Source organism: Eptesicus fuscus, chromosome 17 (assembly GCF_027574615.1).
Source record: "Eptesicus fuscus isolate TK198812 chromosome 17, DD_ASM_mEF_20220401, whole genome shotgun sequence".
NCBI lineage: Eukaryota > Metazoa > Chordata > Mammalia > Chiroptera > Vespertilionidae > Eptesicus > Eptesicus fuscus.
Genome location: NC_072489.1, coordinates 40,793,972 through 40,821,432, shown reverse-complemented (window position 1 = coordinate 40,821,432; position 27,461 = coordinate 40,793,972). Strand labels below are relative to the sequence as shown.

Sequence of the window (27,461 nt, the reverse complement as noted above, 5' to 3'; positions counted from 1 at the left end):
TCACAAGGGCTATAACCTCCAGAGCCTCCTTCCCTGCCCTTGAATACCCTCCTGTTTCTCTCAGGCCCCTGCCCTCTCAGCATCTCCCCCAGGGACTCAAGAGAACGCCTCTCTTCTGCAGCTAGCAGCCTCTCCTCTCCCAAGCAGCTGCCCCCCACCCCGACTCAGTGAGGGACCCAGGGCAGAGTGCAGCTACAAGGAGCCAGGGGCAGGATTAGGTGCTGACATGGGCCGGGGGGCCAGTGCTGGGTGTTTATTGCCAGTGCCATCGACCCGCACAGCTCGCTGTTTATCTGTCTTCCTGACACACCTAATTACCCAGGTTGCAGCTGCCAGAGCGTTTGCTCTTCCTAAATCACGGGCTCCCATCCCTCCCGTCGCCCAGGCCTCGGGCCTCTGCCTGCAGAAGGGCTGCCATTGATTTTGCCGTTCCCATTTATGATCTACAAGGCTCCGCATCGCTGCTGCACATTTTACCTTAATTAGTTTATTCTTCTGGGCGTCCCCGGTCAGCCCGGAAGCCAGGGGGCTGGAACGGAGGAAGAGGCTAACAGCACTGGACGCCCTACCCCTCTGGCCAGACAAGCAACACCCTAGGACAGCAGTTTGTTAAGAACAGCCCTCGTTCCACAGGATGCTGATAGGTGAGCTGCACAAAGCGGTTCCGTGACCAAGCTCACTTGGGAAAGGCTGGATTCAATAAAATGATGCAGGTAATTTATGGCAGGACTTTTCAAAGTTTTAACAGACTCCCGTCCATTGTGAAAACTCCGAGTGGGGGGTGGTAGGTATGGTCTTCCCCGAACTCCAATGATCACGAGGTCTTTTCTACAGGCAGCTCACAGAAAACAGGGTTCCACAAAGCACACTTTGGGAAATGTTGTCTTTGGAGCGATGAAGCAAACAGAGCGGGTTAGAGCCACCCTGGGCCCGTTTTCTCCACTCGTCTAGCTGAGGCGGGAGCGCAGCCACTGAGCAGTTTCTCCCACGGAATGCAGAGGTGCCCATCAGAGCCAGGCGGAGCCCCGGCTGCCCGGCAGGCAGCTGCTCTCTCACCTGGCCCAGGCTTTGGTCAAACGGAACCTCAGTGCTTCAGGGGGACTAGACTAGCTGGAAGGACGAGTCTATAGGGGCCCTGGTTTGACAGAGAAGGGCAAGGGTCACTGACTGTTGGGGGAGGCTGGAGAGCGGGCAGCCTGCAGGGCCACTGGAGGCCCCCCGGGCACCAGGAAGCGATGACAAGGCTGCCACTGCCTCCGGTAGAGCCGCGAGGATGGCAGTCTGGGTCCGCAGTCCCTGTCCGCAGTCCTGAAATCCAAAACGCTCTGAAAGCCTCAAGTGCTTTTTGTAAGTTTGCAGGAAAATGAGGGTTGATAGCAAAACCTGTCCTGAGCTGACGTGAGCTATTTATGGCTTTATTTATCCCACTTGGTGTGAATATTCATATATTTCACTGCAAAAATATTAATGTGTTTAATTATGGGGTGCCACCCTGGTCCCTGCTGGGCGTGTTACGTAATAAACGGTGTGTGCACTGTTACATTTCTAAACCAGGAAGGAAAAATCTAAATTTCTAAATGCCTCTGACCCCCAGGGATTATGACGAGGAGCTGTGAACCTGGGGGTGCAGAGCTTCTGGTGAGCAATCCAGGGTGCCGGACCTGGGGCCAGACTTCAGTGCGATTTCTCCTGTAATTCCCATAGCAACACTGTGGGGAGGGTGCACAGCTGTCACCCCTGACTCTCACAGAGGAAACCAAGGCTGGGAGGAAAGAAAGAACCGGCCCGGGCCCCTGGGCTCCCCAGTCAGGGTTGCACCTGTGCTTCTGTCAGGACTCGGCTCCGCAGTTGCCCCAGGAGCATCCCGCCCAACCCACAGCAGCTCTGCGCAGAGCCCGCTGCAGCTCCCAGCCCAAGCCTCCACCTGAACAAACACCTGCCGGTCTCCTGGACTTGCTTCCCGCTCTGCTCACAAAGGGCCTTTCCCTCCCAGGTATCTGGAGAGCATCCCTGAGACCAACTCCAGATCCCGCAGCCTATGCACCAGCCTCCATGGGCTCCTGTGGTGTTAGGCCACCCAGAGAGCAAATCCTATTGTCCTCTCCTGGGCAGAGCCACTGGAGGGGTCCTTTATACACTGCCCTCACCCACACACACTCACACTCACACTCACACATCCACTCATTGTCACACTCATATGCTCCCTTCACACACACTCACCCTTACTCTCTCACTCCTCAACTTCACACATTCACTCTCCCATTCTCACTTGGTTACTCTCACATACTCATTCTCATTCATTCATTCATTCCCACTCAGATTCTCACAAACCCCTGCAGTGCAGGCCTTCTGTCCCTAAAGGACCTTAAGAACATCTCATTTATGAAATTGGAATCATTATTTCTGGCTAAATACATACCACTTTGGGGGGTGCTAGGCTAAACCTTTAATGTGCATCATCACATTTGTTCCTCATGGTAAACTTGAATGCAGTTTGCTTCTTTGTCTTCAATATATTTTTATCGATTTCAGAGAGGAAGGGAGAGGGAGAGAGATAGAAACATCAATGATGAGAGAGAGCATTGATTGGCTGCCTCCTGCACACATGTGCCCTTGACCAAAATTGAACCTGGAACCCATCAATCCGCAGGCCAACACTCTATCCACTGAGCCAAACCAGCTAGGGCTTGAATGCAGTTTTTGTCATCCCCAATTACCAACAAGAAAACTGAGGCTCAGAGTCACTAAGCACCTTCCTCGAAGTCAACAACTAAAACCTAGAAGTAGAATCTGGATGGAACGGAGACTGAGCCTTGGGCTGGTTCATTCTAGACCCTGAGGTCTTAACCACTGCACCACACTTCTCCATTTATGCTAAGCCTGTTGCCTCTCCCCCGGGCCAGCCAGAGAGTCAAGTCCAGGAGCTCTGTCCCCAAGTCCACTCTTCCCCAAGCTCCCTTCCCGACTCCTTTAGCTGCTCTTCTCCTGTGTTTCCCGTGCAAGTCCTTAAGGGTAGAATATGATCCCTCCTAAAATGGGGATGCTCTGGGCCTCACGTTTGCAAGAAATAAACTAAGGGTGAGGGCAGAGGGGAGAGCTCTGCTTTCATGGTCTCAGAGGGACTTGAGCTCCCACCACCGGAAGTTCCTCACCATGTCCCCAGGAGGAGCTTCAGGAGGCCACGGACCTCCTACAGTTACATATGGCATGTTGTGTGGTGCAGACTCCCTGAGCTCAGGGGCCTTAGCCTCCATCCAGCTCTTGAGGGGATCAAGATCCCAAAGAGATGGAGACCACTACCCTCTAGGACTCCCCAGTCCTGGGAGCAGGGGCCTCCTAGGGCTGCCTGAGTGCTGACCCTACTGCCACCTGGTTCCCTGAGGGTGGAGGTGACAGACCTGTCAGAGATAAACTTCCAGCCCCTTCCTTGATCAGAACCTGGAGACACACCCAGTTTCTTCTGAGACCCCAATCAGGTCCTGCAATCCAGCAGAGAATGTAGGGGACAGCTCCTGGAGAAAGAGACATTCTGGGTTGAGTTTGGGTCCTGAAATAGTGGCAATCCCGGGTCTCCTTGCTGATGATGTAGGAGCACGTGCAGACAGTGACATCCCAATGTTGAGGCTCACCCAGACACATAGTAGCAGCAACGTCACTTCCATAGTTTCTGAGGCCGGGCTGGCCATTTTCATAGGCCTCAGAGTCTCTGCTCTCAACTGAAAATGCCTGAGTGCCCCCAGACACAGGAGTCTTCCCTGCCTGAGTGAGTACGGCAAGAGTGTTCACCTTGAGCAGACGACCCCTCCACTAGTGCCCCCAACCCTGTGGCAGGTACTCCGAGATGTAGCTGGGCCCTGGCCCACCGACCTCCCTTTCCTCCCTCTCTCTCCAGGGGTGGCCACGTACACAGACAAGTTGTTCAAGTTCCGCAATAGCAGGTGGGAAGACATCCTGAGCGACGAGGTCAACGTGGCCCGCGGCGTGGCCAGCCTCTTTGCCGGGCGCTCTGTGGCCTGTGTGGACAGGACGGTGAGTTCAGGGGTGCATGGAGGACCTGGACCGGGGCGTGGGGGAGACCCAGCAATGTGAGAGCTGGAGGGGAGCCAATAGGCAGATGTCCCCAGACAGAGGGTGGCTCTCAAGAGCAGAGCCAAAGGCTGGACCATCTCAGCGCTCCCAGTGTCTTGCACGTAGTAGGTGCTATAGAGTAACAACCGAGACTTGCAGGATGAGTGACAGTATATTTTCACAGCCTTTCTCCCATGAGGCCCTCCCAGCAACCAGTGAGGCAACTGGCTAGGTGCTGTCATCCGCTGGACAGTGTTGCCAAGGCCCAGCTTAGGGCAGCGACTGGCCTGAGGACCCAGATTGGATTGGTGGTGTGGCCAGGACCTGAATTGGAATCTCCTAGCTCTAAACCTTGTGCTTATTCATTCATTCAACTAACATTTGTTAAGTGCCTACTATGTGCCAAGCGTTGAGCCATAGGGCCCCCAGGAAATAGTTATCCAACAAATGAAAGCATGACAGAGGGGCTCACGGGTGGGTGAGTGGGAGGTTGCCACAGAGCACAAGTACCTCCGTGAATCAATAGCTCTGTCAATACTTTTCTGCCCTGCTGGTCCACCCTACAAGAAGGACGGGAGAAGAAAGGCCAAGTGGGGAGGAGGAGGAGCAGCTGCAGCCATCTGCCCTGGGCGACCACCCCCAGCGGGCATGCATCCCAGTAGCCCCGGCCAGAGCTGGAGGCATCCTGTGGAGGTGATTTATCCCTCCTGTCACCTGCTCCCCTGCCGCCCCCTCCTTGACTTTACAAAACAGTCATCACTAAATCAGGGACCCAGCTGCTGCCCAGCTTCCACGGAGCGGGCAGGGGCAAGGGGGCTGGCTCATTTCAGGAATGAGATGGCACAGAGGGGATTGGGGATTCAGCGTGAACCTTCACAGCAGGGGCTCCAGGACCTGGGAGAAGGCAGGTGCCAGGTATAAATATTTATTTCTTAACAAGCTGGTGCTGAGAAGAGGAGCCAAGCTGGGCTGTGAAGCCACATTTAGCCCTGACCTGAATCTGTGCCACCTGGACTCCTGCCTGGTGGGAGGGAAGGGGAGGCGGCTCTGTGAGCGGGCCCCAGAGAGTGGGGAGGGTCTAAGAGGTGCCAGGCCGGCTGCTGCTGGGGACCTGTACTCCGTCTCCTGCTGGCTTCCTGTCTCGGCCTTTCAGGAACAAGGTTTTCCACACTCGGCTAAGGTGGGAACCTTCTCAGAGCTGGTGGGAGGGCCTGAAGGTTAATCACAAAGAGATGCACTCTCTGTCCTAACAAGGTCATCTGCACACCCACACATTCAACCGCAGGACAAAGGCACCGTGCGAAATGCAAAAAAAAAAAAAAAAAAAAAAAGCATTGGCACGCAGCACAATAGGCGGGCACTTAGCTGCTCACTCAGTCCCTGCTCAGCCCAGGCCTCAGCCCATCTGCCGCCAGCAGAGGGGTTGCTTTCTGAGTCCGCCACCACCGCGCAGTCCCTGGGGCCTGGGAACTGTGGAAGCGGGGAGAGGGAGAGGTCAACGCCAGCCTGGAAGTTGAGACAGGAACGCAGCGTGGTGTAGAAAAATGCGAGAGCAATCATAGCTATCATTTATTAAACTAACAACATGCCCAGCCCTGTGCAAAGTGGTTTATAAGCATCATCTTATTAAATCCTTCTAATAAGCCTATGAGGTAGATACTCTCAGTATCCCCATTTTACAGATATGGAAACTAACCCTGGGAACAATTAAGCAACTTGACCTTGGTTGCATAGTGAGTGGCCGGCAAAGCCAAGAATTGAGTCCTGCCTGCCTGAAAGTGAATCAGGTACCCTTTCACTCCTCAGCTACCCTGCCTCGGAGTGAACCAGGATCAGGCACAAATTTCTAACCACGAGTCCTATTATGGCATTCACCCTGCGCTCTCCTCAGCCCCCCACACCCTATCTGCAGCCTTTCAGTCTACCTAGTCAGGGTTTTTCAAAGTGTGGTCCCCAACCAGCAGAATCAGCATTATTAGACGCAATGTCTAGGCCCCAACCCAGTCCACCCTCCAGCCCTACCGCATCAGAAATCCTGGGGTAGGGCCCAGCCATCTGGGTATCAGCCAGCTCTGCAGGTGAATGCGATGCAGGCTCAAGTTTGAGGGCCATCTCACCGGATACATGCCTCAACCCTCCCATCTGCCGTTCCCTCCCCCTTCCCTCCCAGCCCTCGCTTATTCTCAGCCCCAAACCTGGAACACTGCCTGCCCTTCATCTTCAGCTGCCTCGTCACTCACCCACCTTTCTGGATCCAACTCAAAGCCAATCTCTTACAAGAAGCGTTCCCTGATCGATAATGATTATGCCTCATGTTTATATAGCATTTTTATCTTTCAAAGACCTTTCAGATACATTGTCTCATTTTATCTTCCCAACAGCCCTGCCAGGAAGCAGGGAGAATATGATCCCCGTTTAACGTGTGAGGGGATGCAGTTGAAGGGGGTGAGGAATCTGCCCCAGGACCAACCAGGAGCCAGTTAGGGGGAGAGCCTGGACTAGGGCCCAGGCTAATAGCCCTGGACCAGCGGTTCTCAAAGTGTGGTTCCTGGACCAATAGCATCAGCTTCACCTGGGAACCTGTTAGAAACGCAAATTCTCGGAGCCCACTCTGGACGCCCTGAATCAGAAACTCTTGGGACGGAGCCCTACATCCACATTTTAACAAGCCCTCCACGTGTTAGGCTAAATGGTGAGGCCTACTGTCCTAGACCCAAAGCTCTAGAAACATCTTCCTTTTCCTGGGATGACCTCCATCTCAGCTTCCCAAAATGACTGTGTTCGAGTACACACGTGAATTTCTGCCGTCTCCTGCAGCTGACATGCACCTATGTTTGCCAGCTTAGTCACCCCAATACATTGAAGCCGGGAAGTAGGTATAAGTGAATTTTATAAATATCCTAATTTCTAGCAGAGTGCATCTCAATTTATTTAGGCTCTAATTGCACATTTCTGCATGAAATTGCTAACAGCTGGTAGGGTCAGGAGCCGTGACAGTGATGGTGACTTTCCCCTTTGGCCCCATTCATTCACTGTTTACCCAGTCATTCCACCCACGTATGCCAAGCTCCTGTGAGGGGCAAGAACCTCTCCCAGTTCTCCCCTCACCACGGAGCCATGTTGTAAAGCCGTGCATTTCAAACTTCCGTATGCATAGGATCACCTGGGGGTCTCGCTTCAGCAGATCTGGGTGGGGCCTGAGAGCTCTAACGTGGGTGTGATCTCAGATGCCGCCCATGCTGCTGTTCCAGGGACCCCTTTGCGTAAAGAGGCTTGTAAAGCATCGATGCCCAGGGAGCAGGAGAGAGGCTCAGAAAACCAAAAACGCGAGGGTGTCCACGTCCCTAGGGAACAGCATCGCTGCCTCCTCCGGCGCTGTCCCCTGGCTTGCCCTGCCTTGCACTTTACATCCCAGCACCACTCAACCAACTGCCGAGGTTTCCCTACATACACCATTCTCTGTCTCGTCTCTGCCTGGAAGGTCCTTCCCCCTCCACTTCACCTGGCTGATGCTCCTCTTAGAAAACCTTTTCTGAATTTCCAACGACTAGGTGCCCTTCCTCTGGGGTAGGATCCCCGCTTCTGTGTACCCAGGAAATCTTGTACACACGTTCTCAGTCATACTAGTATAGATATGATTATGCCTGTGGTAACGTGGGCCCTGATGCCCTCATTGAAATGGACCCCGAGGCCAGTGACCTCTCCTGGGGCATTCTGGCGCTCAGAGATGTGGCTGCTGAGGCTGGGCTCAGCAAGTATGCAATACCAGGTATTCCTATGTTTACATATAAATAGAATGTATATATAATTGTCTGATTCTTGATGTGTCAGCATCCCCCAGGACACCCTGAGGTCCTTTGTTGGCCTCGCCCACCAAGTGGCTCTTCATTAGCTTTCCCGAAGAAAGTGGTCCCAGAGAAGAGATAACGTCAGTGACCAGTTAGTTGGAAGGGGGTTCTGCCCATGGGGTCAGTGGGTAAGAAATAGAAGCAGGCGGGAGAGTTGAAACGAGCACGCTCTTGTCTTGAACTCGGCAGTTTCCCTGGCGTTGTTTTGTGCGTATGGCTTGCCTTGAAACCCGACGATAAGCCACCGAAGACTGAAGACTTGAAGTGCATAGAGCAGAGCGCCTTGCACGTAGTTAGAGCTCAAGAAATACCTACTATCTGATTAATTGGAGGGAACTGTTGAAAGGGGTGAGAGGAAAGCTAGAAAACTGATTTAGCAATCGTGTGGGTCTCTTGGGGGAGAGGAGGCATCCAGTGAAGAAATAACACCATTATAATGACGGGCAGAACAGACCGGCTCATCAGCAGTGGTGCGGACTACAGACGAGAATGACTACGGCAACAAGGAGCATGCAAAGGGAAAACATTTGAGACGGCGTTATAAAGGCAGAAGCAGTATAATATGTCTTTCTGTATAATGTGGGGAAAACAAAGGCATGGAGGAGGGAAGAAGGCCCCCTGCGTATCAGAGCTCCCTCCCGAGCTACCAAGACAGAGGAATGAAGAAGTGTAGGGTGGGCAGGGGGAGGGAGATGTCTCAGGAATTTGCTTGTCATCTTGGCTGGAGTGAGCTTGAATGAGAGGGAGAGAGAGACTGAGAATAATGGGAACTGGTAGATCAATCAATCAGCAAATATTTATTGAGCAGCTACCCTGGCTGGCAGCTGGAGAGAGCTCAGCTGGAGGGAGGCACATTAGAAAATTGTCTATAAAAAGGTGGTTTGGGGGAGAGGGAGGGATGTGTTCTTCTGGAACAGGATAGAAAGAGAAGGAGGGTGGCTTTTCTGTGGGACTCCAGGGGCATCATGCCCTCCGTAGCCTCCGTGAAAAGCACTCTGGAGTTGGGCAGGGCACAGCCTGCAAGACCGTTGCACACCACACCCAAGGGGAAGAACCCCACCCCGTAAAAGAGCTGTGGTCCTGCGAGAGGAGGGGGAGAGCTGCTTTCTGGGGGAAAGACCTCGATGAGCCCAGATGGGCCTGCTCACCTCCTTCCCTTCCTCCTCAGGGCTCCGGACGCTATTCTATCTACATCGCCAATTATGCCTACGGTAACGTGGGCCCTGATGCCCTCATTGAAATGGACCCCGAGGCCAGTGACCTCTCCCGGGGCATTCTGGCGCTCAGAGATGTGGCTACTGAGGCTGGGGTCAGCAAGTATACAGGTATGCAGAGTGACATGGGAGGCTGCGAGCTGGAGGGGTCGGGGGCTGGGGCTGGGGAGGGGCTAGGTCATCAGAGACCACAGGAGAGGATGAGTGGGTGTCCCTGGGGAGGGGGGATGAAGACTTGACGCCATCCCTCCACCCACAGAGGGCTCCTCCAGCGGTGCCTCTCCCAGGGCTGATGAGATGCCTGGCAGGTGAGGGCTTTAGGGGGCCCGTTGGGGCACAGAAGACATAAGGTGTGAATACCGTAACATCATCCTGCCCTTGGAACCTTTGCCCCATTCCCTGCTGTGACCCACATGACGGGTGCACAGGTCCTGCAGGAGGAAACGGACAAGTCACAAAGGCTGAGGTTTAAAGCATTCTTTATTGCCAAGCAGCAGATGAAATTATTTACTCACACATAAACAGCCAGGAATTGAGTGCTAGCTAAATCCCTGAGCTTCAGCTGGGTCCCGTCTCGGATAACTGGGCTCAAAGAATTGTGTTCTTGTTCCAAAACCTCTCCAGCACTTTTTTGGAAGGCAAGCTCTCCCCCCCGCCCCCCAACCCCACATCTTTCTGGATGGGGGACCTATTGTCAGAGTCTCTGACAGGGAGATCTTTCTAGGGAAGGCTGTTTTTCTAATCCAGCACGGCTGCTGACTAAACTCTGACAATCTGCCAATAGACTGCTGATGGCAGAGCGATCCAGTTTCCTGTTTTGGGTGCCAGAAATCAGGAAGCCAGAGCTGTGCACAACAACTTCTCACGTGAACTGCAGCCTCACTCACACCGCATCCGCCCTCTGGACGGAGACCTTCTCTCATTGGTCGACCTTCCCAATATAGCCATCCCAGCCTGCACCACGGACATCCAAGGCGGCAGCCCGCCTGAGTCCGAATCCTGGGCCTGGGAAGACCCTGGAGGGGTCATTTGGGCTGCCCCACCCCCCGCTTCCAGACACGGGTGCGGTGGCATAATCCTAGACTCCTACCCAGAAAGGGTTGTCACAGCCTCCCCTGAGTTTATGATGCCTTCCTCTAGCCAGCTTTCCACCTCGGTGAAAGGGGGAGATGGATGGCGGCCTGTCTGACAAAGTTTGTGGGAACATATGACTAGACAATAAACTAGTCTGCACCGCTCAAGCCGTCAGAGCCCTCCAGAGCTCCACACGTGCATGTGCAGAGGAGAGGCTGCGTGTCAGTAATAAACTATGTTTTCCCGGGAAAAGGAATAAACACGCAGAAGCTTCAGCCTAGATTTGTACAATCTGTTTTCCTGAATAGGTCCCAGTTCTGCGCACTGGGCTGGCTTGGCAATTAAGTGCCTTGATCTGCAGGAGGAGGAGGGTGGGCCGGGGAGATGTAGCACTTGAAAATGATGAGATGGGAGGGAGGCAAGGTCTGGGAGAGAGGGTTCTGCACAGAAGGAAAGAATTCAGGAGGTGGTCGCTGGGTTTGAGCATGAAGGGGACGTTGTTCACGCTGGCTGGGCTGGCAGAGGCTGGCAGGAACCGAGGAGCGGGGAGGAGGGGACCAAGAAGAGACAGCTGAGGAGCACGGGTGGGGATGGGAGCACCAGCCAACTGTGCCGGGCTGTGCTGGAAGGACCGGGCGGCTCAAGGAAGGGACGGCAGCTTCTGCAGAGCACACAGGCAGGCCGGGGCAGCTGGCATGCCCAGAGGACACGTTAGAGCAGCTCTGCAGACCTCCAAAAGCCATTTGGCTGACAAGAACGCATTTGGCCCACCGAGTTACTGTGATGTCTGCCCGCCTTCCGCAGCCCACCCTTTCCCTGTCTGCCAAGCCCCCCGACAACTCTACCCCGCAGCCCCTGTGGTCATTCCGTTAACAACTCGTGGACATCTGGCTAGAATACTAGCCCTGAGCACACCCCACCTCCCCGAGTCCCAGGAATGGACCCCACATGTAAGGACCACCACCGCAGCCCAGCCTGATTGCCGAGGCTCTGGCACATGGCCAGTGCCATGGGGCCGGGAAGGGGTGAGGAAGCAGGCAGTAGGTGCAGGGCCCTGAGCGGGCTGGGAGGGTCGCAAGCCACAGCCAGACGTGCAGTCAGGGAGCCGCAGGTCCCAGGAGCCAAGCCACACAACGCCCATCTGCTGGGCAGACCTCAGAGAACTTCCCGTTTTACAGAAGAGCAAACGGAGTCCACGGACAGAAGGGACTTGCCCAAGGTCACCCAGGAGGGTGTAGAGAGACTAGCAGTTAGAGCCCCGCCCCCGCTGGCTGACCTTTCCAATGACCTCCAGCTTGAGAATCCTGCTCGAGCCTGCAAGACTCGGGGAACACAGCCCCAGGGACTGCCACTCAGACTTTCATATGGTCCCTGATTTTTGTGGCTGAAGCAGCCGCCTGGCCTGGGGTGCCCAGGGCAGCAGGGGGAGGCCGGGCAATCAGGTCAGCAGGCCGGGTGATGGCACTGCCCGCACTGGCTGTCCGGCTCCTCCGGAGGGGGCGGGGAGACCTCTCCAGACTGTCTATTCTGCGGGCAGCTGCTGCTCTGCTGGGTCACAGTGCCATCTAGCGGCCAGCGTGCCCTCTCGGGGGGTTTGGGGGACTCGAGGGTCCCTGGAGGGACATTGGGAGAGCCAAGAGTACACCCCATGGCTTCCGGCTCAATGAGAATCCCAAGCCCTGGCTTCCTCAGCTGCTCACAGCCTCTTGGAGCCTGGACAGTGCGGGGAACTACCCTTCATGGGAATCCTGAGTTAGTGCTCCCCATCGCAGAGGCTGGCGTGGAATCCAAGGAGTGGGGAGGTGGGGACCAAGAGGTCTGCACTGCCTCTGGGGCCAGGTGACCTTGGGCAAGTCTCTTAGCCCCTGTGAGCACGCTGAACTAGCCACCTAACAGCTGCTAGGACAACGTCTGGAGCCAGAGCCCCAGGTGCAGATCCTGCCTCCACCATGTCCTCTCCAGGCAGCAGTGGAGGCAGGATTTTACCCTCTGTGGGCCTCAGTTTTCTCCCCTGCAAAATGGGGGTGTTGTGAGAATGAAAGGAGGTAAACATGGGACGTGCCAGGCACCGGGCCTAGCACACAGGCCGTGGCCGCCAAGTGTAGCAAACAGCAACACGCTGCTCCCCTGAAGTTCTGACAGTGATGCCAGGGCCCTCTGCTGGGCATCGCCTGGGGGTAAGGAGCGCCATGCTGGGCACAGGGTGAAGCACAAAGCAAGCAGGCCAAGCCCCTGCCCTGGGGGCATTCTCCATGTGTGCCCACACCCCCCCCCCAACTCTACCCTGCAGCCCCTGTTGTGAGAAAATGAGATGGCCAGCCCTGGGCACAGACATGGGCCTCTTCATCCCTGTCTCCACCCGAATCCATCTCTTCCCTCTTCCCTGACCCTGCCTCCCCTCCTCCCCCCAAACTCCACCCCTCCCCAGGAACTCTGCATTTTGGCCCCACCCTTTAAGGGAGCATCTGTCTGGGCTGCAAGGTGGTGATTAAAGAAGCCTTAAAAGAAATTTGGAAAGAAAATGAAGGTGGATTTATGATGTTGGGTGGGGAATCTCGCTGTTGGCTGGGAGCAGTGCAGAACAAAGCGAGGGCAGATCTGATTTATAGGAAGTCATTATTGGAGGAGACGGAGATGCCTAAAGCCCAGCTGAGGCCTTCTGGCGGATCCCCACCAGCCGGCTCTGGAGAGGTGACCAGGGGCAGCAGAGCGGGGGCCGCTGAGCCTCCCAGCTTCCCGGGAGGGAGGGGGGGGTCTCTGGCCTTACAGCGGGAGTGCAGCCAGATCTGACAACCAGGGACAGTCTGGGCTGGAGTGACAGGCCCCTCAGCCAGGGCCCGGGAACCCTGCCAGGGGTACCCAAAGCCCCGAGATACACAGGCTATCAGATGCATTAGATGATTGACAAGAAGGGACATCACTTTTTTTTTTTTTTTTCGAAACAAACACAGAGATGTTATACAAATACAAATGTAACTTGGTACACGTTTTCTTTAGCTAAAATAAGAGACTTTAAAGAAATGTCAAGCCTGGCTACTCCGGGTCCCTCCCGAAATACAGATAGCTCCCCTGCCAAGGGGGAACTGCAGTAGAAGTGTTGGCGAGAGCACTGTGGGGATAGCCTAGGCCCTGGGGGCACGCAGACCCGGGTTTGCACTGTGACCTCTTGCCTGCTGGCTGCTCTCATGCCTCCCCAGGCCTCGGTTTCCTCACCTCGGAAATGGGGAGGTGAGATGAAACGCGTACAGTGCCTGGTACACAGGACTGACCAACAGGTTGCCAGCGGAGCTAATCCTGCCACTCCTTTTCCTGTCCTCTCTCCTGAAACAGCTTCTCCCAGCCCCCTCACTGCCTGGGGTGGAGGGGGGCAGTGCACCGTGAGGATCAGCGTCCCTCCTGCAGCCACCTGGTGCCCCCGGTGTGGGGATCCCAGCAGACGAATGCTGGAGCCTGTCCTCCTGCCCACCTGCCCCTCAGCATCCTGCAGGAATGGGCAGGGAGGACTGGGGAAGCTATGGGAATGTCCTTGTCTAATGCCCTGTTCACTCGTACCCTCAGAACCCTGCCCAGCATCTGAGAGCTCACAGAGGCTCCGGGGGAGAGAGAGACAGCTCTAGCGCCAACACAGTGTATTTACGTGTTAGAACTTTCAGGAAATTTAGGGTGAGAGACTCTGTCCTTACCCTCACACCCCCTTCTCCAACACACATACATGCACACTGCCCATTCCTCCACGCCTACATTCTCTAGCATCTTCGCTACTCTTTCACAATATCTTGGATGTGCTTGGCAGCCTGTAGGCCTTGGCGTCCACCAGCATCATATTTCTATCAAGGTCTCAGCAGACCGCTCTCACGGGTCCGAGTTCCTTGACTGACAGGCTTCGCCCGAGCCCCACGGTGCCCAGTCTAGATGGGCCCAGGATTCTACTCCCAACCATGTTTATCCTGCAGCCCAGCCTGAAGGATGCACTGAGGAGGGAGGTGGAAGGAGCCTTGGGGATCTCATTCCCCCACCCTTTCCCAGGGAGTGGGACCAAGGTCCGGAGAGCACACTTCCAAGTTCCTGTGGCCAGAGAGGGTGCGGAGGCGGGGCAAGAACCTACAGGCTTTCCCTTCGCACGAGAGTCCCCTGCCTCTCAGTCCCGGGGTCCTCAGTCCCGTCGTATGGGGTGGTTCAGCAGCATATTTACACCCTCTTCCCCCCAACCTCTTTCCCTTCCTCACCCCACAACCCTACACCCTGGACCCCTGTGTGCTGACCCAGATGTGGTCTGAGAGGTGGATGACCTACACCCCAATTGGACTTGAGTCTGCATCACCCACGTACAGCGTTCAGAGGTTGAGGGGTGCCGTTCTTGAGGGTGAATGGAGCCCAGGCCCAGTGAGCAAATCATCAAAGGGGGTGCCAGAATGTGGCAGGAGGGAGAGGGGGCGATGGGGACACATTTTCCCCCGTGACTCCACCTCTCTCACGCAGTCTGGTGGGCGGAGAAGCCTTCAGGAAGGGATGGGCAGGGAGCAGCATTCACACCCCACAGCAGAACCCGGAGAACTTGGAAGGGATATTATTCACCCAGCAGGCGGGAAATAGTCCCAGCTAATGACTGTGGCACCTGACATTTTCCCAGGTACTTTCCGAAAACCAGCTATGACAGCCCTGACAGAGACCATTATCATCACCAGCCTTTCTCTTGTGAGAAAAGGAGATGCCCAGAAAGGCCCAGGGACGTGCCCAAGGTCACACAGCTTGAACTCTCTGACCCTCAGTCTTTCCCACCAGCAGTGCTGCCTCTCCAGCCCCAACGGGGAACCGCTTGTCCCCAAGAGGACACCCTGCCTCCAGTAGATACGAATTCATGATGTCAAGTAGACATCACTACTGGGGCACATTCTCCCAGGCCAGAGAAAGATGCTCCTAGCTGCCCTCTGGGCAGCCCCATAAGGTGTGTGCTAAACCTTAGGGAGGGGGACAGGGAGGCATGAGAGAGAGGGGGGGAAGGCTGGGGAGGAGGGAAGGTCCAGGAAGAAGATACTTGCTGAGTAAGGGCCTCTGGCATTGACCGGGCCGCGAGTGGGGGTGTCAGGCTGTACTTAGGATGGATAGATTTTATTGGTTTAAAAGAGATTTACATGATCGACCTGGGAGAAGAGTTTCCCCTGCGGCACCAGTGACGGGTGCAGACATCTGGCTGCCCCTGCCTCAGACCCCAGGTTGCCCCCCGCGCCCCACCACCACCTGAGGCTGCTGGAGCCAGTGCCCAAGAGGCCAGCTCCCCAACGGTCCACTCACCTGCTCCCAACTGTGCGGCAAACTTGCCAAGGAGGAGTTGTGGGTAACATCTCTGTTATGGTCTGATTGCCATGGCAATAAATTGTCACTAATTAGTAGTGTGGTTACCATGGCAATTTTCTAGTAATTACAGGTTACAAATGGTGGAAGGCTTCAACCCAACCCAATTAGTTAATTAGAAAGATTTAGAAATTTGTCCAAGAGGGAAATAACCTGCTCTGTAGAAAATGAAGGGAATGTGTCACCGCTTGGGAGCCAGAGGCGGAGAGGAAATTGGACGGTGCTGGGGGAAGAAGGATGCAGTTATGGCCACAAGTCCCGGAGCCCCACCTGGAATTTCCAGGGGCCCCGGCGAGGCCTGGGGCTGGGCTGGAGTCTGGCAGGACCCGGGCAGGGACGGCTGCCAACAGCCACTCAGCAGCTCCTCGGAACGGGCAGCGGGGGTGCCCAGGTTGTGGCCCAGCACCCCTCCCGCTGGCTTTAGGAAAGGCGCCTGAAAGCTTCCCGGCCCGCACTGGGGCTCTCCTAATGAAAAGCACTGGCCGCATCTCGAATGATGTTCCCCAGCAGCGTCGTGGACTTAGTGGCTTAATTTTTATGAGGCTCGGGCTCTCTTTGAGAGCTCATTAGATTACCTAGGAGGAATGGGAGGCACCGGGCCCAGTGTCCCCACACACTGGCCTGGTGGTTAGGCTCCACGTGTGTGCACAGATGAGAAAGGCCCACTGATTTCCTTCAGGGGCATCTCGCGGAGAACAGGAGGAGCCCCGAGACCAAGAAAACCTACATCCTAAGTTGGCACAGTCCCTTTGTGGAAACTTCTGCTGCACCCAGAGGCAGCAGGCAGGGAGCGCCTGGCTCCGCATCACTCGCGTCTGCCTGAGCGCCCTGTTATTCAAAACAAGTCAAGTTCTTCTGATCCCCCTGTAATTATTCTGCACTGAAAAGTCCTTCATTGCAGCACTTCTGACTTCACTGTGTGCAGACACCACCCTGGGTCCTGTTGGAATGCAAGGCCTGACCGTTCCGGAATCTGCGTTCTAACAAGCTCTAGGTGATGCCCCCATGGCGGGTCCAAGCACCTGACTGAGTAGCAAGGCGGTAGGATTCACAAAGACCTTCCACGTAGCTCATCTCACCTCATCCCCTAAAGAACCCAGACGCAACAAAAGCAGGTCACACCATTCCCATTTTGCAGATGAGGGAACTGAGGCTAAAAGTGTAACGCAAATGGCCCAAAGTCTTGTAAAAAGCCACGCTGGGGCTAGAATCCATGTCCTGGTCCTGGTCAGGCTGTTTCCTGCATGGTATTTCCTATGTTTGGGGTGTGGTTTTCGGGGCTTTATTTGAACCCCACCAGTTGGGGTGGTTTGTTCAAGATGTCTTAAGATTGGACTTGTTGACATGGGTAGCCCAAATTTGATCTTGGAGACTTCAGATCCTAATGTTGGCTGGCTTGATTTCTTTTTTTTTTTTTCTTTTTTTAATATACTTCATTGGATGTTTTCCTTTTAAACTAAAGAAACAATTCTTGTTAGAACAAGCTAAACAATATAAAGACATTCACAAAAAAGGCCAACTATCATTTTTTTCTTCCTTCCCCAAATTTGATCCCACCCAGTAGCCAAGGTGGCTCAGGGTGCAGCTTTTCCCACTTTTCCCACACTCAAAAACATGTTTGCACACACATGTTCAGGAAAATCATGTGTTTTACTTTTTTTAGTTTTAAGAAAAGTAAGATCACACAATACAATTACTTGGTGAATTGCTTTTTGTCTCTTTTAATGCTTACCCAAGGACATGTTTCCATGGATTTTTAGAGAGGAAGGGAGAGAGAGAGATGAGAAAGAAACATCGATCAATTGCCTGCTTGGTGTTGAACCTGTAACCTTTTGGTGTACAGAACGATGCTTTAACCCAGTGGTCGGCAAACTCATTCGTCAATAGAGCCAAATATCAACAGTACAACGATTGAAATTTCTTTTGAGAGCCAAATTTTTTAAACTTAAACTTCTTCTAGCGCCACTTCTTCAAAATAGACTCGCCCAGGCTGTGGTATTTTGTGGAAGAGCCGCATCAAGGGGCCAAAGAGCCGCATGTGGCTCGCAAGCCACAGTTTGCCGACCACAGCTCTAACCAACTGAGCCATCCGGCCAGGGCTGAAATGCTTTTTACTTAAAAATGTGTCCAGGGCACTCCTCCAAGTCAATACATATGGATCTACACCGTCTTTTTAGTAGCTACCGAAGGGTTCGCCAGCTGGGTGTACCATAATCCAACAGCCAGCTGCTGTTGACGGACATGCAGGTTGCTCCCAGTTGCTCCCAAAGTCGAACAAAGCAAGGCCAGCATCTTGCACCTATAGCTGGAGCCGATGCCTGTGAATTCTTAGAGCAGGAACTCACCCTGCATCTCTGTGACTTGGGGTGTGGGTGGGGTGTCAGGCATGGTGAGAGCTGGGTTTAGGGGTGACGGTCAGTCAGCATCTCTCTGTCCATGGGCTCATTCCTTCAGCACAGAGTGACTTGGTCTTGCTCCTCACTTGCCTCAACATCCGTGTGGTCCCCTCCACATGGGTTTGGGGGACCTCAAGCCCCGATCTGGGCTCAGGGAAGCCCAGCTTTTTGCAGGCCTCACAGGCAGCCAGTCCTCCACCCAGACCTGGGGCTCTGCTTCTGCCACTCACTGTGGTCCATGTCCTCTCCAGGGGGCCGGGGTGTCAGCGTGGGCCCCATCCTCAGCAGCAGTGCCTCAGATATCTTCTGTGACAACGAGAATGGGCCCAACTTCCTCTTCCACAACCGGGGCGACGGCACCTTCGTGGACGCAGCTGCTAGCGCTGGTAAGTGTAGCCGCTGCCGTGTCCTCAGCCCCCGGACCCACAGGGACTCTGGGCTGCCCCGCCCCCTCCAGCATGACCCACAGGCTTCACGGAGAGCGAGCGGGACAGTCATCCTCTGCCCCACACAGGGGAACATTGCTTGTCATCTCCAATTGCACCGCCCCCCCCCCCCCCCCGCCCCAGCCATGGTTCAGGCCACAGGGAGTGTTTACTGCTAGAACTCCTGATCACTCTCCATTTTCCAGCAGCTTGAATTGGCCCATGTCCCTCTGAGCCCTGCTTGAGTCTCAGCATCAATTCCCCTCTCTCCATGTCCCCTCCCCACGTTTACCTTAAGCATTCAGTTCAATCTAATAACCACGTATTGAGCTCCTGCTCACTGCCAGGCTGGTGCTGAGAGCTGGGGATGCTGACCTGAATGAGGCAAAGACCACCATACCCCACCCTCTTACACACTCACACCAGGCACTGCCATTCTAGCTGGGGAAACAGACAAAGAAACAAACAGCTGTAATAAGAAACAGGATAAAATCCACTCAAGATAAGACTCCAGGCTTCCAGTTAGTTCTGCTTCCCTTTCTCCCCCAGGGCCTTTGCACCTGCCGTCCTCTCTACCTGAAGTGCCCTCTCTCCCTTCGGTATCTGCAGAACTCAGCTCACGTGTTATGGGGGAAACCTCTCTGTGCCACACGGCAGGGCTTGGCACTCCCTCCTCTGTGTTCCCACTGCCCTGGCATGTACCTCTCCCTCAGGTGCTGTAATGAGCTCTGTCTACGAGGACCGGGCTCTGTACTATTCATTCTTGACACGACGCTCGGCCTGCAGTGGTCACCCAGTACATTTTGCTGGATGATAGAATGGACACGGTAACAGTCGATGGATATAATCAGTCTGCCCTCCAACCACTTCTCCCTGCTCAGGCCCTCCTGCCTTGCCCATGAATGAAAGATTTGCCTGCACCTCCTCGGTAGCTTAGGGACAATCTCTGGCCTCCAGAAGAAGGGGTGAGCAGGGACCTAGAGTCATAGATCAAAGGTCTTACAAGCTCCAGCGCCTGCAGGAGCATCAGGTCCCTGCGCCTGGGCCAATCCATATGAGTACCTCTCCCCCAGGTCTCTGCTCAGAGTCCCCGTTTGACCACTGCCCCAACCCCGCTCTCCCCGCCCCCCCACACACACACACACACCCTGGTAGCTGGTCAGCTCCCCATCCTGCCTCTCCCTCTCCTTCCAGGCAAAGCTAAAGTTGGAGGCAGCTCCCCTGGCCTGTCTTTCCCATCAGCTCGCCCCTCCTAGAGCTGTATACTCTGGCAGCAAATTTTCTCATTGCTGGAAATCATAAGATGAAAGCGAGGTGGTGGTGGAGAAAACCTAGAGGATTTGATAAGGTGTTAAAGAGATGGAAGCAGAGGTGAGCCAGCGAGTTGGAGTGGGAGAAGGTATCAGGCGGGAGGAGAGAGGAAAGGTGCGAGGCCCCGTAATTGAAAGTCAGAATGATTGCAGGGGTTTAACAAGACATGTCAAGAGGGCATTCATCACCCAAACAGATGCTGCTGTGAAATGCAGCCGGTACCGATTATTCCCGTGAAAGGGAACCAGCTCCTTGTCAAGGTGCCTCGTAGGTAGGAGAGAAATGGGCCAACACAAAAGGCCACTGACGTTAGGGCTGGGGAGTTTTGCAGAGAATTAATGGGTTATTAATCCTAGAGGCTGGAGGCCACCCCCATTTCTTTGCAAACCCTCTTTCTCAAGCTTGGCTCTCCCTGCCTCTTCGCCCGCATCTCCCACCCCCATCCTTCAGATCCTTTCTCCCAGAGGGTGCTCAGCCACCAAGGCCCTTGGGTGGGCGGCACCCCCTTTCTCCTGGCTCCCATCCTCAGTTTCTCTATGATTGCAGCTGGCAAGAGCTCCCTGTGACCTAGGGTCTGGGATTCCCACTCCCCATTATATTGTCCTGTCGCCTGCCCTCTCTGACGGCCTGATGACCAACAGCAGTTTGCCCCCCGAAAGAAGTCAGCGTGGGTATTTAGAGCCGCATCCACCATCTCTCAGCTCCGTGCTTGGCCCGAGGGAACGTGTCTGCCTTGAGCAAGCCAGGTCAGGCCGCCTGGGCAAAGCCACCCTCCATCCTCCCCCAGGATCAGCTCTGTCCCGCTGGCCACTGGCAGATTCAAGGACAGCATGAGCAGGTGACATTGGACACACCAGCTTCCGCTCCCCAGACCTCACAGGGCACGCTGTGGGTTTCTGTCAGGGTGCGGCATTTCCTCTGCTGTCACCAACATCCCCAGTTGCCTTCCGGTAAATTATTTATGCCTCTTTATTTATTCAGTAAGTATTTACTGAAAACGACTAAGTCACCACAGGCACTGAGACAGATGCCGGGTGAACACAGGTGAGTAAGAAGACGGTGTCTGAGGACTAGGAGGAAAACTGACCCTACGCAAGCAAACCCCAGAGGGGCGTGATTATGCGGGTGACCTGCACCGTGCAGGAAAAGAATGGGGGAGGGGGCTGCCGGGGAGAATGACAGAGTGGGTGGAAGGGCCGTTTTCATGGGAGCGACCCGGGAAAGGCTCCCCTGAGGAGGTGACGTGGTGGCTGATAGCAGAAGAAAAACAAGGAGCCAGGCGCCCAAGAGCCAGGAAGAGAGCATCCCAGGAGGAGAGACCAGCTTGAGCAAAGACCCGCCAGCTAGACAGAGCTTGGCTCATTTGAGGAACGAAAGGCACATGGGATGGCCAGTGCTTATGCGTCGGAGGGAGCGGAGCACCAGATACAGACCAGCTAGGGTGGGCAGGGACCTGTCCTCCCCGCAGCAATCTGAACTTGACCCAAACGTACTGGGGAGCCACGGAGAGACTTAAGCGGAAGAGTGCTGGTCCACTTAATGTGTCCCAGCGGCTGTATGCGGGTGGCTGGGGAGAGCTTCAGTGTTCCAGAATTGTCCCTAGTCTCCTCCAGGCTGCCCCCAAACTGAGTAAAAATAATGTGCCTGCTGGGCAAACGGTGCTTGAAGACAAGGTTCTGATTCCTTTGCAGCTGGACGGACGGCTGTCCCGCCTCCCACCCCTATGGAACAATTCTGAGACTTGCCACTGCGTCTCCCCATCCCGTGGGGGCGGGGACAGCAGGGGCCACCTCCCTTGTGGCTCATCACGGAGCCCCTGCGAGGTTAGTCTCTCTGGAGCCACAGGGGCGCTGCCCTGAGGGTTCCTGCCCTTCCTCCCAGGTGTGGACGACCCCCACCAGCACGGGCGAGGGGTGGCCCTGGCGGACTTCAACCGCGACGGCAAAGTGGACATTGTCTACGGCAACTGGAACGGCCCCCACCGCCTCTATCTGCAGATGAGCGCCCACGGGAAGGTCCGCTTCCGGGTAAGAAGGGGCCTCTCTCTCCGCCCCCCAGCACCGAGTGGCCCTGCAGGTCCTGGGATGGCAGCCCCGCCTGCGCCTCCCACCAGGCTGAGAAGGAGCGTGTGGCTCTGCAGCGCCTGGGAGTGGGGGTGGGGAGCCACAAGGAAGGCAGCATCTGGGGGACAGCGATGGACTCGGGCCCTGGCTGCTGTAGCAGCTCCAGTGGCCGGAGCAGAGAGAGCCGGTAGCAGAGGAGGGAGAGCAGCCCCCCAAGGTGGGCAGAGCAGCGGAGGTTCTGAGGGGCACTTGGTTCTGTGGGTGCGGCAGGAAACCCCATCTGTAGCCCCTGCCTGAGCTTTGCAAAATGAGCTTCCGGCCCAGGGTGCAGTGGGGAGTAGGGGTGGAGGAGGGTGAGGCCACAGACCCAACAGCTGCCTCCTCAGGACAAATGGCAGAAGGTGGGCAAGCCCCTCTACTCTGTGCGCCCTCTCCGAGCTGTCAAACAGACTGGGCTGCCAAGAATCCTTTGAAGGTTCCATGGTCCCAGGACGTCTCTAGGCACCTGTGTCTGGGTGACTTCCACCAGCTCCCTACCCGTCGGCAGCCGCCCTGGGGTGCTCAGGCCCAGCTGCTCGCTCCCTGCAGAGTCTGGAGAGCCAGCTCTCTGGGTGGGGAGGAGGTGTGCCCCGAGCTCGGGGCCACGGACCCTTGGATGTGGATGATTTCCGCCTTTGTTCAGCCTTTTGTTCTAACTCAGGTTCTCAACCAGTAGCAGTTTTGACCCCAGGCAAAGACACTGAGCGATGTCTTCTTGGTTGTCACCAACGGACAGAGCGTGCTGCGGGCATCGAGTCTGCAGAGGCCAGGGATGCTGCTAAATAGCCTACAATGCACAGGACAGCCCCCCAGCGAAGAACGCTCCAGCCCCAGTGTCAGTGTGACGAACCCTGCTAACCCTCTGGTGGCTCCTCCCCAGAGCTCACAGGAGCAATAATAATAATAATAATAATAATTAATAATACAGATGCCACATTTATCCAGTGCCTTCCATGGGCCAGGAACTGCACAAAGCACTTTACATACATTATCTTGGAAGCCCAGGCGTCCAGTGGGTCAGCCCCACGGGGGCCGTGCCGGTTTCCATCTTTACAGGATCGATAGCATAATAACGAGTTGGAGATACTGAGTCCTCTTTGTTCCCCAGCTCTTAAGGCCCTGCTCAGCCCTCCCTGGCCAGCTGGCCGGCCTCTTAATCAGCCTCATTACTGAGCTGATGGGGACAGCCTCCCTCCTTGGCCTCCCCACAGCAGGCAGCTCGCCAGCAGTCCCAGGCCGCTCACTCCTGCAGCCAACGGGTAGGGCCTGCGGTACGAGGCCCAGGGGCAGGCCCAGGCGAGGGGCAGAGGGGCACCCCCAGAAACACCACTGTGCCCTTCCCAGCCCTCTCCACCTGGGCCCTGGGATTTAGACAGCACTCCTTCTATTTCAAAGGCAAGTCCCCCCCCCCCGGGACCCTTTTCCAGGCCCTGTCCACACTTTGGGGTCCCGACTGGGCTATCCAGAGCCTGGGGTCCCCCTGAGCCAGGGACACGCATCTCTGCAACCTTCCAAAGCAAATGTCTTTTTACAAACATCAAAAGACGCCCAAGAAACAACATAATCCAACAGAGGCAGCAAAAATACAACCGAAGGCAGCCTCTGCCCCCTTCCATGAGGCTGGGAGCGGGAGCAAGGCCAGGACAGGCTGCCGGAGATCTATCCCTGCCCACTCCGTGCCAGCCATTTTACACGCAGCCCTGGAGCCTGGGCCGCTGTTACTATTCGCTGATGAGGAAAGTGGCATCCGACGGGTTTAGTAACTTGCCTTAAGATCACACAGCTCGTCAGCAGAGAAGTCTGGATTCAGACGCACAGCCCTTTTCTGTATCCACCCAGCTTCTGACCCTCACTAAGGAGCAGTAAGGATGTGTACTAGAAAGGGCATAGCATCTGGAATCGGAAGCCTGGGCCATGGCCCTACTTACTAGCTACAGCTATGGGCTCTCCAGGACTCAGTTACCTCACCTGTACAATGGGAATGCTAATGTCGGTGCTTCCTCAGGTGAGGAGGAGAAGGCTACATGTGATAACCATTAGGAAAAGCCAAGTGCTTCGCTGATGTGAATTGGAACTATCCCTCTTACCTCCTCGTTCTACAAGCAGCCTGAGATTTCTGTGGTCCTCAACACAGCCCCCCAGGTCCCTTACCTGGGAGGTGAGAGAGGAGGTGCTAGGTCGAGCTGCCTTGCCTTTGTGCATGCACACCCACCCAGTGGGACAGCCGGCCTCTCACCCACTCCCATCCTCCCGCGTGTCTGTCTGCTGACCTGAAGCCCTCTCTCCTCCCAGGACATCGCCTCGCCCAAGTTCTCCATGCCCTCCCCTGTCCGCACAGTCATCGCCGCCGACTTTGACAACGACCAGGAGCTAGAGATCTTCTTCAACAACTTCGCCCACCGAAGCTCCTCAGCCAACCGCCTCTTCCGGTAGACGCTTCAGCTAGGCTCCTGCCCACTCACCTTTGGCAGCTGGGGTGGGGGGTCAGGAGGGAGGTGCAGGACTCAGAAGGGGCGTTCCGAGGGCTGAGGTGGAAGATGGTACCCTGATGAAGGAACGGAGAGGAGGGAAGAACAGAGATTGAGCAAGAGGGTGCAGGCATGGAGGGTGAATTCTGGGTAACAAGCGGGCCTCCTGGTGTTGCGGGGGGCGGGGATAGTGGGCAGAGGGATATGGCCCAAAGTGTGCCCAGAAAAAAACACAAAAAGCGGTTACAAAGTCAAATCCATTTAAGTACGCGTGAGTCAAGCAAATACAGGCAGGTTTTTTTACTGCAGGACTTCTCAGAGCCTTTAACATGACCATAAATATGTTTACTTCCCAAAAGGTAGATGCAATATTCCAAATAGATTTGACCACAAGACATTTTTTTCCCAAAGATTTTTCTATTGGGATTGGTGCTCTGCAAGACATCCTTTGGGAAATGCCCGATGAGACCTTAATGGTAGACAAGTAAACGAAGTAACCGAGTGAAAGGGATCTGCAAGCATCTGGGCATGTGCCTAGGCAGGCAGGACTGGCTTTTTGGAGGGATCACTTATCTAAGAGGGGTCCGGAGGCGGTTGGCATCGGATCACCCAGAGTTCTTACTTAAAGTAGAAGCCCAGGGCCCACCTCGATCTCCTGAATCAGAATCTCAGGATGTGAGGCTCAGGAAGCTCTCTTTTTAAAATATATATATTTTGTATTGATTTCAGAGAGAGGGAGAGGGAGAGATAGAAACATCCGTGATGAGGGAGAGTCACCAATCGGCTGCCTCCTGCACGCCCCACACAGGGGATCGAGCCTGCAATCTTGACTGGATGTGCCCTGACCCGAATCAAACCGTGACTTCCTGGTTCATGAGTCGATGCTCAACCACTGAGCCACACCAGCCAGGTGGAATCTCTAGTTTTAACAAGCGCATTAGGCATCAGGCATAAAGTTTGAGAACCACTGTTGGCGAACAAGCCTCAGAACCCATGTGGCCTGAGATGGCCCTGTCCCTGGTATAGAACATGCTAATGGGGCTCAGGACCAGGTGGGGAGAAAAGGGTAGGCCAGGGGCCCTGGATTCAGGGAATGGGCCAGATCACCTGCTGGGCTCCCCAGGGTCCCATCCCCTCCTCCAGGAGGGTCCCAACTCTTAATAAAAGGTGAGAGCTGTGACTAAGTGCATTTAAAATATAAGTATTAACAAAGCATCCATCTTTGACTGGATGTAATCACCCCCTAGAGGCACCAGATTTACTAATTAGGTGCCTTGCAAAAAGCTTATTCACAACTTCCAGATTAATTGCGGAAGATCAATTACTCGTTAACAGAGACACTGCTTTCCTTCTCTGGCTAATAAAGTGTCACTTGCCAGGGCCCCTGATCACCAAGGAGCCCAGTGCTCTCATCTCTGAGGCCCAAGGACCCAGATACCTCCTCTCCCCACCGGCCTGCCTGCCCGGCCCCCCTCCCACCCTCCCTCTGGGCAACCCCAAGGGCCGGCTGGCACAGGGCTGTCCTTAGACACGCAGTTGCCTCATGAATTAGTGTGTTTACTTCTACATAGCAGCAACGGAAGTCACTTCCCGGGGACATGGCTATGCCTCAAACCCCCGTAGCAGATGGTTGGGTCTTGAGCACCCATCTGAGGCCCCCGCACAGCTGGAAACTGGAAATCTAGCCCGACCTGTCCCTGTCGTGAATGGAGCATGGTCTCCGCGTAGGAGACACTGGAGCCTCAAAGCGTCACCGTCTGCACGTCCTCCAGCAACGCTTAGGGTGACCACGAATGCAGCCCCCAAACTGGAGGCTTCATGAGAGCACAAGGGGCCCTGTTACTAACGGCAGGGCCACAGGCACCCGCTGGGACGTACGCGCTCACACCCCTTATCCCTCTAAACACGCCTCCGATCTGTTCTCATCTCTCCACCCTCTGCCACCCCCACTCTCTCTCCAGGGGATTCCTGTGCCCACCTCCAGCCTTCTCCCTGTGTCTAGTCCTGCAGAGCAAGCAGCTGAAAATGCAAATCTGGCCACACCCCTCTTCCCCTGGAAACCTTTGAGAAGCGTCCTCTTTGGCACATCCCACACCTACCAGTTTGGTCCCCGGCCTCCACACTCACTTCCCCATTTACCACGAAGCACTCGGCACCCCCAGCTTCTCTCAGTTCTGGGCTGTGCCAGCCCTGGGCCCTCATGCTGCCCACACCCTCTACTTCGCTCCTGCCTCTATGTCTGGATGACATGGACTCACTCAGGATGCTTGTCTCAGCTTCGTGAGCCCTTCCCCCAGGAAGCCTGCCCTGGTTACCCGACCCTGCATGAGCTTGCCCAGCTCTGCCCTCCCCCTCGGCCCCTCTCCCATTTGGCCTTCGGCGCTCTGCATGAGGTTTCCTGTCGTCATGGGTCCTGGGCTCCTTCCTCCCCGATGCACAGCATAGCCGCAGGCCCCCGCGCCGTGCCCCGCACACACAAGTTGCTGCAGAAGAACTTGCTCGGCGAATACATAAATGCAGTGGAACTGCTGGGTTTCATCCTTAGGAACCCTTAGCTGCCTGGTCGCCTGAACCCAGGGGTGTCTCTGCCCAGATGTGGCAGCGTCTGCAGGACCCAGGTAGTCAAAGGGACAGTGGGTGGCGGCAGGCTGAGGCATACACACCTCCAGCAGGTGTGCACACAGCCAAGTGCACCCGGCACACTGCTCACAGGACGTCAGCACAGACGCCCCGTGTGGGTGGAGGACATCACTCAGGGCATCTGCTAGTCCTGTAGACACCCTGCAGTTGTACCAACACTCTCCGCCACCCAAACCCCACAGGACTCAGTCCCCCCCTGAAAGCACTGGCCACAGCGCAGCCCTCTGGTGACTCTGTGATTTGGGCGGACAACAGTCACCTGCAATGTGTGTGTGGGGCGGGGGGGATTAAGAACCCCCCTAGGCCCCAGTTTGCCCCCAGATTTGCTCCATACATGTAGAGCACCCAAGGCTGGGAGAATCTAGCGAGTGAGTAAAATTAGAGACGAGAGCTCACGGCCATCGGCAGCAGTCAGCTCGGTGTGGAGAAAGAGCAGGACTTCCACGGTGGACTTTTCTGGAACAAATATTACTGTGGTTCAGAGTCAAAATAGGCAGAACCCCTGCAACCCGAAGGGCCCCGTTCCCTCCCTTTGCCTCCGGAATTCATCTGTGTATCCCACA

The 27,461-nt window shown here is 55.3% G+C and overlaps 1 protein-coding gene across 1 annotated transcript in view; it reads left to right on the top strand.

The window, feature by feature from the left end:
• The window catches only part of CRTAC1 (cartilage acidic protein 1), a 116,718-nt gene that overhangs the window by 74,471 nt on the left and 14,786 nt on the right, over positions 1–27,461 (top strand). The window contains exons 4-8 of the mRNA XM_054729026.1: positions 3,893–4,029; positions 9,085–9,241; positions 18,204–18,338; positions 21,570–21,715; positions 24,083–24,219. Coding sequence (XP_054585001.1) covers positions 3,893–4,029; positions 9,085–9,241; positions 18,204–18,338; positions 21,570–21,715; positions 24,083–24,219 — 712 coding nt within the window. The remainder of the gene's footprint in view (positions 1–3,892; positions 4,030–9,084; positions 9,242–18,203; positions 18,339–21,569; positions 21,716–24,082; positions 24,220–27,461) is intronic.